The 11,915-nt window shown below is 48.0% G+C and overlaps 1 protein-coding gene across 1 annotated transcript; it reads right to left on the reverse strand.

The window, feature by feature from the left end:
- Positions 1 to 493: 493 nt before the first annotated feature.
- On the reverse strand, positions 494 to 2,065 carry PHALS_14369 (uncharacterized protein; the record flags this gene model as incomplete). Its single annotated transcript, XM_024730168.1, has 2 exons — positions 494 to 1,668; positions 1,726 to 2,065. The coding sequence occupies 2 exons, from the start codon at positions 2,063 to 2,065 to the stop codon at positions 494 to 496; spliced, it is 1,515 nt and encodes a 504-aa protein (XP_024580472.1).
- Positions 2,066 to 11,915: the final 9,850 nt, after the last annotated feature.

Here is an 11,915-nt window from a genome sequence, read left to right on the forward strand (position 1 = left end):
CAAAACAGCAGGTTGAGCAAACCTACGAGTTTTTGGATATAATAACATCTGTGGTGAACATCTGCTCGAGTGGTGCTTGTCAAGATGTCTCTACACTCTGACAACACATCTAGAGCCCGTGTTTTTGGTCTTATTTTTGCTGCAATCACTCAGAATCTTTACAAAAATAGTATATCTATTATCTCGAGAAATATGAAAGTGACATGTAATTATCGATATATTTATATCTATTTCAAAATGAGCCAATATATTAAAGTATTCTTGGCCAACTACGAAGTGAAGATTAACCAGAAAGATACAACAAAATTGATCAAATGACTAAATGACTTTTGCTGATCAATGACCTAACAGCTCAGTGAAACAATTGAGCATGAAAATCCGCTACAGCAGAATCTCTATGGACAAACAAAAATCAGTAAAATAATCACGCAAATCCTTACCAAGTTGATTTGACTCTCCTGGAAGTGGTCGAAACGAGACTAGTCGATTTTTATTATATCAAGTCGAAGTTGAATCCATAATCGGCATCTGCGCTTGCTTTTTCGCCACGTAATCTTATTAAATCCAATAGATCCTGGATGCTTGCTTTGTACCACTTTACATAATCCAATAATCTGATCTTCTGCTCTGATATCTCCTCAAAAATCGTTTTCAGAGCGTCATCGACAATTTCCTTGAAATCCGTGGAGTTTTCAAGCTTCTCAAACACAGAACCATAATACAACAGGAAGCCTTCGTGCCCCCGGGTTAAAAATTCAACGAGGTCATTTGTTATATAGTTGTTCTTGGATTTATACGCTTTGACAAATTCAAGCAGCAGAAGAAAGTTGATCGTGTTTTCAGCAGGGGGCAATCCAGTTTTAAACAAACGATAATAAGCGCTTTCTGGTGTATCGCCACTCTCAAGCATACTGCTGGCTTCTTGTCTTCGCATAGCTCTCCCGATATTATGTGCCACCCCCTGAAATTTCGGCGCGTTACTGAGTGATTCGATTAGCTGCGCCATTTCTTCGTAACGATCACCATTCAACAGTTCATTCGCCATTGAACCATAGACATCCTCGCCCCCATCGGTGTGCTTGTTGAGATTTAAATCCCGTTCGTAACGCTCGCCGTATCTAAGCCACTGACAAAAAGCGACATTTGCTTCAGGAGGATCAATATTCAACTCCTTGTAAAAATCCTTAGGGGTTTTCGAGCCTTTTCGAGTAAGAAAATCACTCGATTGGCGCTCTCGTTTAGCCAGATCTTGCATACTCTCAACGAAGGCCTTGTACCTCGTGTCAGATTCGGATGTTGCTTTTTTAAACAAAGGAATCTTATACTTCGTGTCAGATGGTATCCTTTTAAACAAGCGAGTCAGGTCTTCCACTTCCGTCCCACCAATGCTCATGAGCAAATCAAAAGCTTCATACTGAGCATCTAGCTCAAGAATGGGATCATTTTTGCCGGACTGAGAACCTTCGATTTTGTGCCTAAAGAAGTACTTAAGCCAAGCAACAATCAGATCACCTTTGAGGTCTGCGTGTGTGAAGCGCAACTTGCTAAAAATCTCTACAGGCTCAAACATTTTAATTCCAGTAACACCTGGTCCGACATGCGCAAGCAAAGACGCAAGCGCCGTATTCACCTCTGCTTGCTTCATTACCACAGCTTTCTTTTTTGCCGCTGTCTTGGACCGTAAAAAGCTGTTTGTATGAAATATCTTGCTGTCTTAAAAGGCACTACTCTCCGCTGATCGCTTTGCCAGTAATTTTTCGAGCATCAAACTTTCACCTGTTTGACTTTCACCTGATAACGGAGATACGGCTTTTAACTTCAATATCAAATTAGTGCCATCTCTCTCTTCGTTTGTGACGCTATTAAATGCGATTGTGCCTTTTCCCTCGTTGTCTTGAGATTGTCCAGCTACTTCTGGGTCATCCTCGCTCTGGTTTGCAGCAAATGCGATAGGTTCAGAGACTGGTTCGATACCAAAGTTTTTTAATTGGTACGCCTCCACACTTGGAGCAATGCTAGTGTAGAGCTTAAATACGAATAGGGAAAAGCACGAGTACAAACGCATCAAAACTTCCTTGTGGCTTCAAGCAGAAATAGTCAACTCACAGTCGCTTATATATTGTAGATTGAAAACGTCCAGTTCTAGTGATATACAGTTGAAACGCGCTGTACAATATTTGTAAGGCTAACACCACATACTATAGTGGCATAAAGTGCATCAGATGTTTGATTGACAAATTAAACGAGTAACTCTCATTCGCTTGTTCGTGCAAATCACATGAAAAGATAAAGTACGCGATTCCGTGTCAAAGAACTCGAAAGAATGGAGAGTGGAAAACATATAAAGTATGCAGAATAATGAGCAGTAGTGGGAACGATTTTCTAATCCTGATCCTGAAAAGTTTGATCTACAAGAACAAAGAATGCTGCATGAGCCGTTTTTTGTCGAAATGTTTGCGATCATAGATGATGTCTCCCTACTGACTGGCTGATTAAATTTTCGAGATCGGAAATTGAGAGTAAAAACACCATTCATCGCGACGTAGTGATGCTGCTCGGGAGCCACAAAACATACGCTAGTATCGCGAACAACCGATGGCGTTGGCGGCTGCGCATTGGATAAGACGCGATTACCAGTTAGTTGTATTTGCTTGAAAATACTATATAAATCTGTAGCTGATCAAACGAGTGTAATGTAGAAGCATAACTGGCCGCAAGTCTGTGACATCAATCACACTGATGTTGGACCCTTATTATAAAAGCAACCAAGTTTAGCCTGTCTTCTAGAATAATCCTCTGTACATTATGATGATGCTCTGTTGAAAATGCTAAGGGAATACTTCTAGTTTAAATTTGTATGATTGACTGTAAACAATGCGTGCCTTCACTTGAGAGCCATTCGAATAACGAGAATGTTCGGAGGGAGATATTACCATGATTAGCATCACACATTTGAGGCTTCTACATATACATGATTACTACTTACAGAAATTGTGCCGATATAGAAACTGATTTTGTCGTTCTTTTCAAGGTGTCAGTTGTTACCAATCCTGCTACATACCATCACTAAATAATCAAGCAATGCAGCACAAAGTGCAGATTGGATCACTGATAAAGATTGTTTCTGTTGACTTTCAAGCTACATAATTTTTTATGTGATATGTATGACAAGCTTTAGATTAATTTGGTGGAATAAAAACAGTTTCGAACGTGAGTATCGTGTAGTAGCATCGTAAGTATTTTACATCAGCTACCAAAGTCATTCACCACGAGAACTCTAGTAGTTATCATGACCTGCCAGCTAGTATGGGTGACATGAAACAAAGTATTACGAGACTGTTTCGTTACACGTACCCTGGTATGAAGGGGTGGGTTACACAAGATTGTGTTATCACACAATGGTGAGGCTTAACCTTAACAAGATCTCAGTACGTGGCTGGACTGGCGGTAGTTATAGCTCTACTATTTAATCAAAAGAACCTAATGCTTTAGATATAAGCGGCTTTGCCGCAAGTAAACAAAGAAATACAGTTCACATATTAAGTGGAAGAGTTTGTTTGTCTGGGTTAAGGTTGTGGTTACGATTGAAGTAAGCGAATTGAGATCTGCCACACTAGTTCTGGCTCTAAGTGTAAAACGCAGGTCACCGACGCAGTACCGCAACACTTGGTAGCACTTGTAGTCAATCTACACCTGAGTCGCTCCGACTGACCTTCCGTGAGGATGGAGCAGTTTTCCTACTTTCACCAGCGGGCTTAAATAGTAGATGTCTCAGCTTGGCCTTGGGAACTTGCGGCACCTCGCTTCGCAAGGACCTGAATCGGTCAGCGCGCGCCTATAGGCGTTTCCGAACTATGAAAATGCTCTGCTGGACCACCTAGGGCAGAAGTTGTCAGCATCGACTGCTTACATGACGCCACCATCGGCGACGAATGACTCCTTTCGACCCAGGCCGCTCATGGCGATCGTTAAGACCTTCGAGGACAAGGATGTAGATAAGGCTCTGGTCGAGAGAGTCGAGATAGCCATGGCGTCCGCATGCTCTAGACCGAGCAACAACGCGTGACGCTAGCTGTCTTCAGCTCGGGGGTCGAGCGCAAGTAAGGCACTGATGTGCGGCACTTCGGTCAAAGCAGCGTCTCCCTTCTGGACGGAGCTGAAGCTGCAGCTTTTACGAGTGTTCTTGGTGTAACCAGGCATATCGCGTGCGATCCCGTTTCCGTGACGCCCCGACAGGACAAGAAAGAATTGGTGGACTTTGTCAGAGTGTTGCATTCTCTCATTGCCGATATGGCAGCCGATCCTCTCCCCAAACGGTCACAATGACCGACTTTCCGAAGGGCCTTCGCACTGGTGTGGCTAGAATGAAAGTCTTTCGCGTGCATCGGTCTTCTTTTGAAAAGCAGTGAATGTAGAACTAAATGCCAAATTTTACTCTAAGTCGGCACGAATTGGCTGGACAGCACACTCTAGCAGCTCGTCAAGCGGGCCTCAGCCGATGGATCTCAGCTATGCTGAGAAAAAGGAGACAGATCTCTGAGATGCCGAGCAGCGTTCGAGCGCCCGACGGCGTTATGTCTGTGGAGACACCCGTCACCTTCGGACGGGTGTAAGGTGCGTCAAGCGGGATTGCTGGTCGTGAAAGCGACTGTGGAGGGCTTTGAGAAGCCATTGAAAATCCTAATCGACTCCGGGGCGTCAGGCAGTTATGCTTGACGCTCTACGGTGGAAGGAAGTCATATGTCTGTTGAGGCGCTGAAAGCACGGCTGAGTGACATCGTCAGTGTTCGCTCAGCAACGGGGACATGTGTGGATATGTGTTACGGTGCCGAGGGTCCTATGGACCTCCGTGTCAAGTTTCTTGGCCTTAATAGCGTGGAACGCTGCCTAGTCTTTGACTTGGATTCGTGGTCGGAACACCGTGAGTGATAGATCGAATTGAGGTCGTAGATCTTTAATGCTACGCGCACGTCTCTTGGTGAAGCTTTGGTGAATCATTATCTCACTTCTGCCAGGAAGCAGAAGAGCTATTGCCGCGGGCACCAAACCAGGACGGTTAATGTGCTGGATATTGAAGTATCTGAGTTTTCAAACACTGAAGGTGTATCGAACAGGAGTCCCGAGCATGGCTCGTGGGCTGAATGTGGAGTGGCAGGGCACTGATCAAGTATCAATGCAATTGCTGCATGCCAAGAGTGGCATGGCCGGACTAGGTCCGGAACATCTTTGGCAAGGCCCTTCAGATGCGTGTGGAGCGACACTTTTCCCAGTGAACGAAGGCTGCGAAGCCAGCAGCTGTTCGCTGAATGTTGTGAATATCATCAGGTCTCCGGTTGAGCAGTTAGTGGGGCTAACGCTGGATGAGGCTGAGTGCGTGATCCCACTGGTCTCGCCAAGACGTACAATCCTTGTAGAGGCGATGGCGACGCCGTATGCTATCTGCAAGACGTCGGACGTCGAACCTGGCCCAGGGTATGTTTACCGTATACGATAGCGTATAGTTGTACACCCTCGTCAGCGGTAGGACGAGGGAGGAAGATGGCGTGGCTAGCCTCAAGGCTTTTCCGGCGGAGGATGCTCTTCTTTAGCTGGACGAGATGTCCCTCGAAGTGCTCGGCGGTGCCTTGTAGGCAGGCGACTTAGCCGATTCGGTCATTATACGACCGAACAAGAAGATTAACTTGTCGTCGCTTCTGAATGAAGCTGTCCTTGAGGACACTAAGAGGGTACTGAACGCACGGAGCGAAATCTCGATCCTGAAGAATCCTTCGGATCCAAACTATCCTTGGATGAGAGAATTTCCAGACGTCGTCTCCAAACGCCCGCCGTCGGGCCGCTGGATCGTCATGAGATCGACCTTGTCCAGGAAAGCAAATACTGTGTAACACGCCAATGGCTCCTGCCCAAGGAGCACTGTGGCGTCATTGATGCCGTTTTTCGTGCAAAGCACGAGTCAGATATGGTGCGTGAGAGCAAGCATCCCCATTTGAAACCCACGTTTTGTGTCCGGCAACCAAACGGCAAGTGGCGTATCGTTCACGCTTACAAAAAGCTCAACGCTGACACCATTGCCGCTTAAACGCCGATTTCTCAAAAGGATGTTATCCAGAACAACATGGTTGGATGTACAAAGTACAGTGCACTCGACTTTGAGGATGGTTATTACCAATTGCTCATGGCAGCGAGTGGTATTCCGTAGCCAGCGGTGATCACACCGACTAGCATGCTTCTGGAGTAGCTAGTGGTGTCCCAAAAACTGTCAAATGCACCAGCAACATTTAATCGTCCTGCGATGCATCTGTATAGACCCCACCGGGCATATGCACAAACATATTCGACAACATCTTCGTCCAAAGTCGTGCGGAGTACTGGATGACGGATGAAAATAATTGCATCGTCCAATTCGGAGCGGTGCTCAAGTGCATGCTCACGAATAAGCTGTATGTTAATGCAGATAAGTCCATCTTCGGCGCGAAAAAAATCCCTTCGTAGAGTGCTTTATTGGGAAGCGTGGCCTTCGAGCGGATACCGCTAAGATCAGGAACATTGTGGACTGGCCGGTTCCAAAGAACCAAAAGGACCTGCGCGAGTGCCTTGGTCTCGCCAACTACTTGCACAAGTACAGCGAGAAATATGCAGAAATGACACGGCCATTGTCGATTCTCTTTACGATAGATAAGGAATTGTGATGGGACACTGAACATCGAGAGGCTTTTGACGTGTTCAAAGATAGCCTCCTTCATGCACCAATAATGACATTGTCAAACCCTGATCGTCTTTGAGTGACGTCTGTGACGCTTTGGACATTGTCATCGGCTGTGCACTGCTGCAAGCAGACGCCGAGGCGCGAGAGTGGGTGATCGCGTTCGAATCTCGCCAGCTTAAGACTGCGGAAACAGACTTCCCAGTCCAAGATAATGAATTACTTGCCATGAAGTATGCACTTGTCATGTTGAGGGTAGAGCTGGAAATCGTTTGTGGTTTATAAAGTTCTTGTATCACTACGCACTGCGAGTCCGTCGCCTCGTCTGTCACTGAGGATGGCCAGGTGGCTCGCATTTTTCGCAGAATATATATCTAAGGTGAAGTGTAAGCCAGATTAGCTGAGCGCTTTGGCTGACGCGTCGTCACGCAGACCGTATTATGAGCTTGCTCATGTCATGAAGGTGACGTCGTCAGTGACGGAGTTGATCCGCGTCGCATACGCGGGTGATAGTATAAATATAGCGCTGCTACAGACTTTCGGGATCAAGGACTTTGGAAACTAGGAGAAGAAATTGTCGGCACGTTTGCGCGGACGGTTTCACCAAACAGGATACTCTATTATTACGCCACGAGTTGTGGTTCCTCATGATAAGAATTGAAGTATCGTAACCTCTACGAGGCCCACGGCACCCCGCTCAGTGGTCATCCCGGTCGTGAGAAGACGTACAGATCGGTTAGTTGGTGATCCAAGCAGTAAAGTGGACGGGCACATATTTGCGCACGTGTGGAATGTGTCAAAGGGTGAACCACTTTCCGAATGTGGCGGCACCACTGGCCAGTTTGCCGGTACCCTCCGAATGTTGGCAGTCCATGAGTATGTACTTTGTGTTTGGCCAGCCGAAGTACTTGGCGGGCAACACGGGTGTGGTTTCTTCTTGTCGAACGGTGTCAGTACAGCGACGATATTGCTGATCGTGTCTTCCGGCAACATGGACTTCCGAAGTCAATTGTCACTGACAGAAATCCACGCTTCACTGGGAAGTTTTGGTCGACGATCTTTAAGGTGCTGGGCACCAAGTTGACTATGTCAACAGCAGAGCATACGCAGACCGGTGGTCAGACTGAGGGCGTGAATTGCGTCGTTGGAGACGTTTTTCGCAGGGACTGTGTTGAGGAGCCGAGGCGCTGGAGCGTGATTCTGCCAGTTGTGTAGTTTGCTCTGAACAATGCAGCGCATGCGTTTACCGGCAACATGTCGTTTTACGCGGACGGAATTGTCAATCCTCGCCCCCCCTGACACTGCCATCCCATGGATTCGGGCTTGGTGGGGAAGGAATAGTCGACGGGCTAGCTGACATCAGCCCCTTCGCTGTTCGTTTGAAGTCGAGAACTTTCTGTCTACCAGACTGAGTACGCTCGCGATGCGATGGCTGAAGGCCCAAACATGCAGAAAGAATATGAGGACGAAAGAATCAGATTGAATTTTGTAAACCTTGAGGTCAAAGACCTGATTTTATTAAATGCTAAAAATCTTCCTACATATGCGATGTACGCTGTCGTTAAAGGCGAAGCTCCGTCCACAGTTTATCGGACCTTTTTAGGTCGTGGCCAAGCGAGTCCTAGCGTATACGGTGAATGTTCCGAGAAGGATGCGCACCAACCCGGTGCTTTTATGTAGGCATGTTAAGCCGTACTGGGATGCGGCGCAAAGAATAAGCGCGAAAAAGTTGGCGCCGGAGCGGCGCCCAAAGGCGCTCGGCCACCCAAAAGTTAGACCAGCAAATGGTTCTGAGCATGGAGTGCAACAACTTCTATCTCCAACGGCGCAAGGCACCTCAGCGTCGCACGAATTGACGTATTCGACGGCAAAGAGCTGCTCCGACAGAGCATGATAATCCTCAACGCGAGGCAGTCGGTGCACAAAGTGCTCCTGACTCTCGAGGTCTTCCGCACAGCGGTAGAAGATGCTCTTCAGAGTGCCGATGACGACGGGCTATGTCGTCCAACGTTCGAAGAGCATCGCGAGTCACTGGACGGCGATCAACCAGGTCGTCATCGTCCGCCGCCAACTCTTCTCGACAAAAACGGTGGCGCCAACTATCATGTCGAATGTCTTGTGTGTAGACAGGTCAAACTTAGTAACTTTTGAAATGATGAAGACACCCCGACTTCAAGATCTCGTGGGAGTTCGAGGTACCACTTCGACAAGACTGACCAGACATTGTGAGAAAGATCACGACAATCCGCGTCGTCGTATGCCCCGCGCTTCTTGGCAATAGCCAGAGAAGTCGATGGGTCATGAGCTGAGCTCAAGCTATGGCCCTAAGCTGCTGTGGTCGCAGACTCACCCGAGTGAGAGATCACAGAGTTTGTGGGAGTATGATCAATTGATGTATTCGTCACAGAACGACAATACGGAGGTCGACGATGCGCCTTAAGTCTGGGAACACAAACCAAAGATGGCGTTTTATGCGCACGTTTGCCTCCTTGTGTCTCAGCTGTACGTTGGGCAGCGAAGAAAACTTCTGTTGCCGCCGCACCCATCGCTCAAAGAGGTCTTTGTCATATGCAGTGATTTTGCTTCGCACTAACGATCGAGTGATCGCGTTGTTCGCTTCTATAGCGGGATCCGCCGAGCGAAAGCCGTATTCCACACGAGGGTCTAGAATCAAACGCGAATTAGAGCGCAAGAGAGCAGCCCTGTGGACAGCCTCTAGTTGCTACTTCTGTGCCTCGTCGAGGCAATTGGTAATGATAAACCTTCTTCGGAAGTCGAGAGGTCGGGAAATGGACAAGGCGTCCGCAAGGTTCGGGCAGGGATCACATCGCGCCGCTGGCGCACCTCGTCCTCTTTTTCTTCCGTGGGAAAGAAGTATTTGACTCGTAGTCCATTTTCTTAATTTCTCGACGGGATAATCCGTCGCCCGTGGCGGGCGTGGTGTGCGTCGCCCAGTTATCGAGGGCTTGAGATGCGCTTCCCTTGGAGCCGCGGACGTTCTGTTTGAAATTGCATCGCGTAAAGAAGACAAAAAGGTTCCAGTTCGCGGCGTCTCGAAACCAGCGAGAATGGTTGTCTTTCGTGTCATAGACACATGGTTCATTGAGCAGAGAATGCGCGCAGAAGGTCCTGGGGACGTAGAAGTGTCGTAGACACGCGATCTCAGTACGAGGTGTGCAAAGGGGCTGTCGTAGCTCTTTGCTTAGAGAAAGCTCAGCTAAGGTCACCGACCTTACGTTCTTTCCCAGACTCAGTACAAGTGTAGCGGATCGCGATACGCTACTTCTAAGTAATAAATCCTTAACTAGTGCAAACGAACACTTCTGTTCAAAAGCGAAACCGTATTTCATTGTTCTAGTTGCGGCAGAGCCGCCAATATATCAAATCCTAGGGTTTCCTAATTAGTACAGAAATACTTCATTATTATAACAGAATCTGATGACTATGGTTATATGCATAACTACTGGTAGACCTGCCACGTAGTGGCTTCTGATACGATGTAGCCACACCACTGTGCTATCAGCCTAACTATGCAATGCACACTACGGTCACACAATCTTGTGCGACCCGCCCTTTCTTACAAGGGTACGTGTAACCGTTCAACTCTCCCCCATTTGAAATGTGATTTTTCTCAATACGCATTTAGCGGTCGCCTCATACGAGGCTCGCGTGTTTGATACACCTTCACGTTTCTAAGAACAACTTTAAATTTTCTCCGCTCTATGAGCACTGTGTCTACGACGTCCAAACACATAGCCTAGGTAGTAGCGAGGGCGCCCGCGGGTAAGGCCCTTATTTCCGTCGCACAGGTTGCAACTCCGGACAGTACGCTCCCGGCCGAACGGAATGCACATTCCAAGCCCTCAGCGACCTAGCGCATCAAACCGCGCCCGGCCCGGATGACGGGCCTCGTCGTGGAGTTGGAGGAAGTCGACTACGAGTCGGACACTCTTTTCCTAGCATGGGAAGACGTGAAAGATGAAGTGCGCTAACAGGAACGTCGTGAAAATTTCCCGATAAATAAGAATCGATCAGGATCTTTCATGGCTTCTCCAAGCCCTTCGCGATTGTTTACGACCAGCAAGTCCGACTTGTACACACGTTTCGTGTTTGAGAGTACGCATCTTCTCGGGGTTGGGCCTTGCTGCCCTCAACCTTTTTAAGGCTCAACAGAACTTTATTCTCCCCCAGAGGAGCGCCCCCCCCTACAGTGTTTTTCGTTTCCCCGAGACAAACTTGGCTGATTAGAAGCGGGACGTCAATCGACGAACCCTGACGCGCCTTGCGAAGTGGACAACCGGTTCGAAGGTGACAGGTGTCTTTACAGACAAAACACCGTCGGGTGTCTACACGCTGGTCAGCAGCTTGAAGATCTCTCTCCTCTTTCTCTGCATAGCTGAAATATATTGGCACAGGCTCGCTCGACGAGCTCTGAGGGTGTGTATTCCAACTAAGCCGTGCCGACTTGAAGGTGAAATCGGCATTCCAGGTCACGCTCACCGCTTCTTCAAGAGAAGCCTGAGGCAAACAGAACACTTTCATTCTTGCCACGCCAGTGCGGATGCTTTGAATAAGGACGGTCACTGCGAGAGATTGTCTGCTGCCATCCCGACAACAAGAATTCTCAAGTTTTGAAAAAGTCTACCAACTCCCTCTTACCCTGTCGGGCAGCAAGTAAATGCGATCATACGCGATATGCCTGATTAGGCGGCGATAGCACTCGCAAAAGCTGACGCTTCAGCTCCTTCCACTAGGAATTCGCAGCTTCAACCAGAGGAACGCACGTGAGTGCCCATTCCCGAGCTTAGAGACAGCTATCGCCACGTGCTGTTGCTCGTTTTGCAGCTTGACGGATGCCATAGCCATCTCGGCCTCTCATATCCAAAGCTGGAGAATATCTCCATACGTACCCTCGACGGTCTTAACGCTCACCAAAGCCGGCCCGAGTCGGAAGAAATCATTCCTCGTCTTCGGTGGCGTCATAAACGGGATCGACACCGACAGCTTCTGCTGTAAGTGGTCAACCAAAGCTTTTTCATAGCTTAAAAACGCCTCCAGGCGGGAGCTTATGGCCTCGACCCCTTGTGCTACGATCAGTGCCCAGCAGGGACATCAGCTTATTAAGCCCGTCCGGCATGCCATGGGGCAAATATGAGTATTGCTTCATCCTCTCAGAGGATTAGTCGTAACGACTCAGGTGTAGATTGACTAC

This window comes from Plasmopara halstedii (assembly GCF_900000015.1).
Source record: "Plasmopara halstedii genome assembly, contig: Scaffold_816, whole genome shotgun sequence".
NCBI lineage: Eukaryota > Oomycota > Peronosporomycetes > Peronosporales > Peronosporaceae > Plasmopara > Plasmopara halstedii.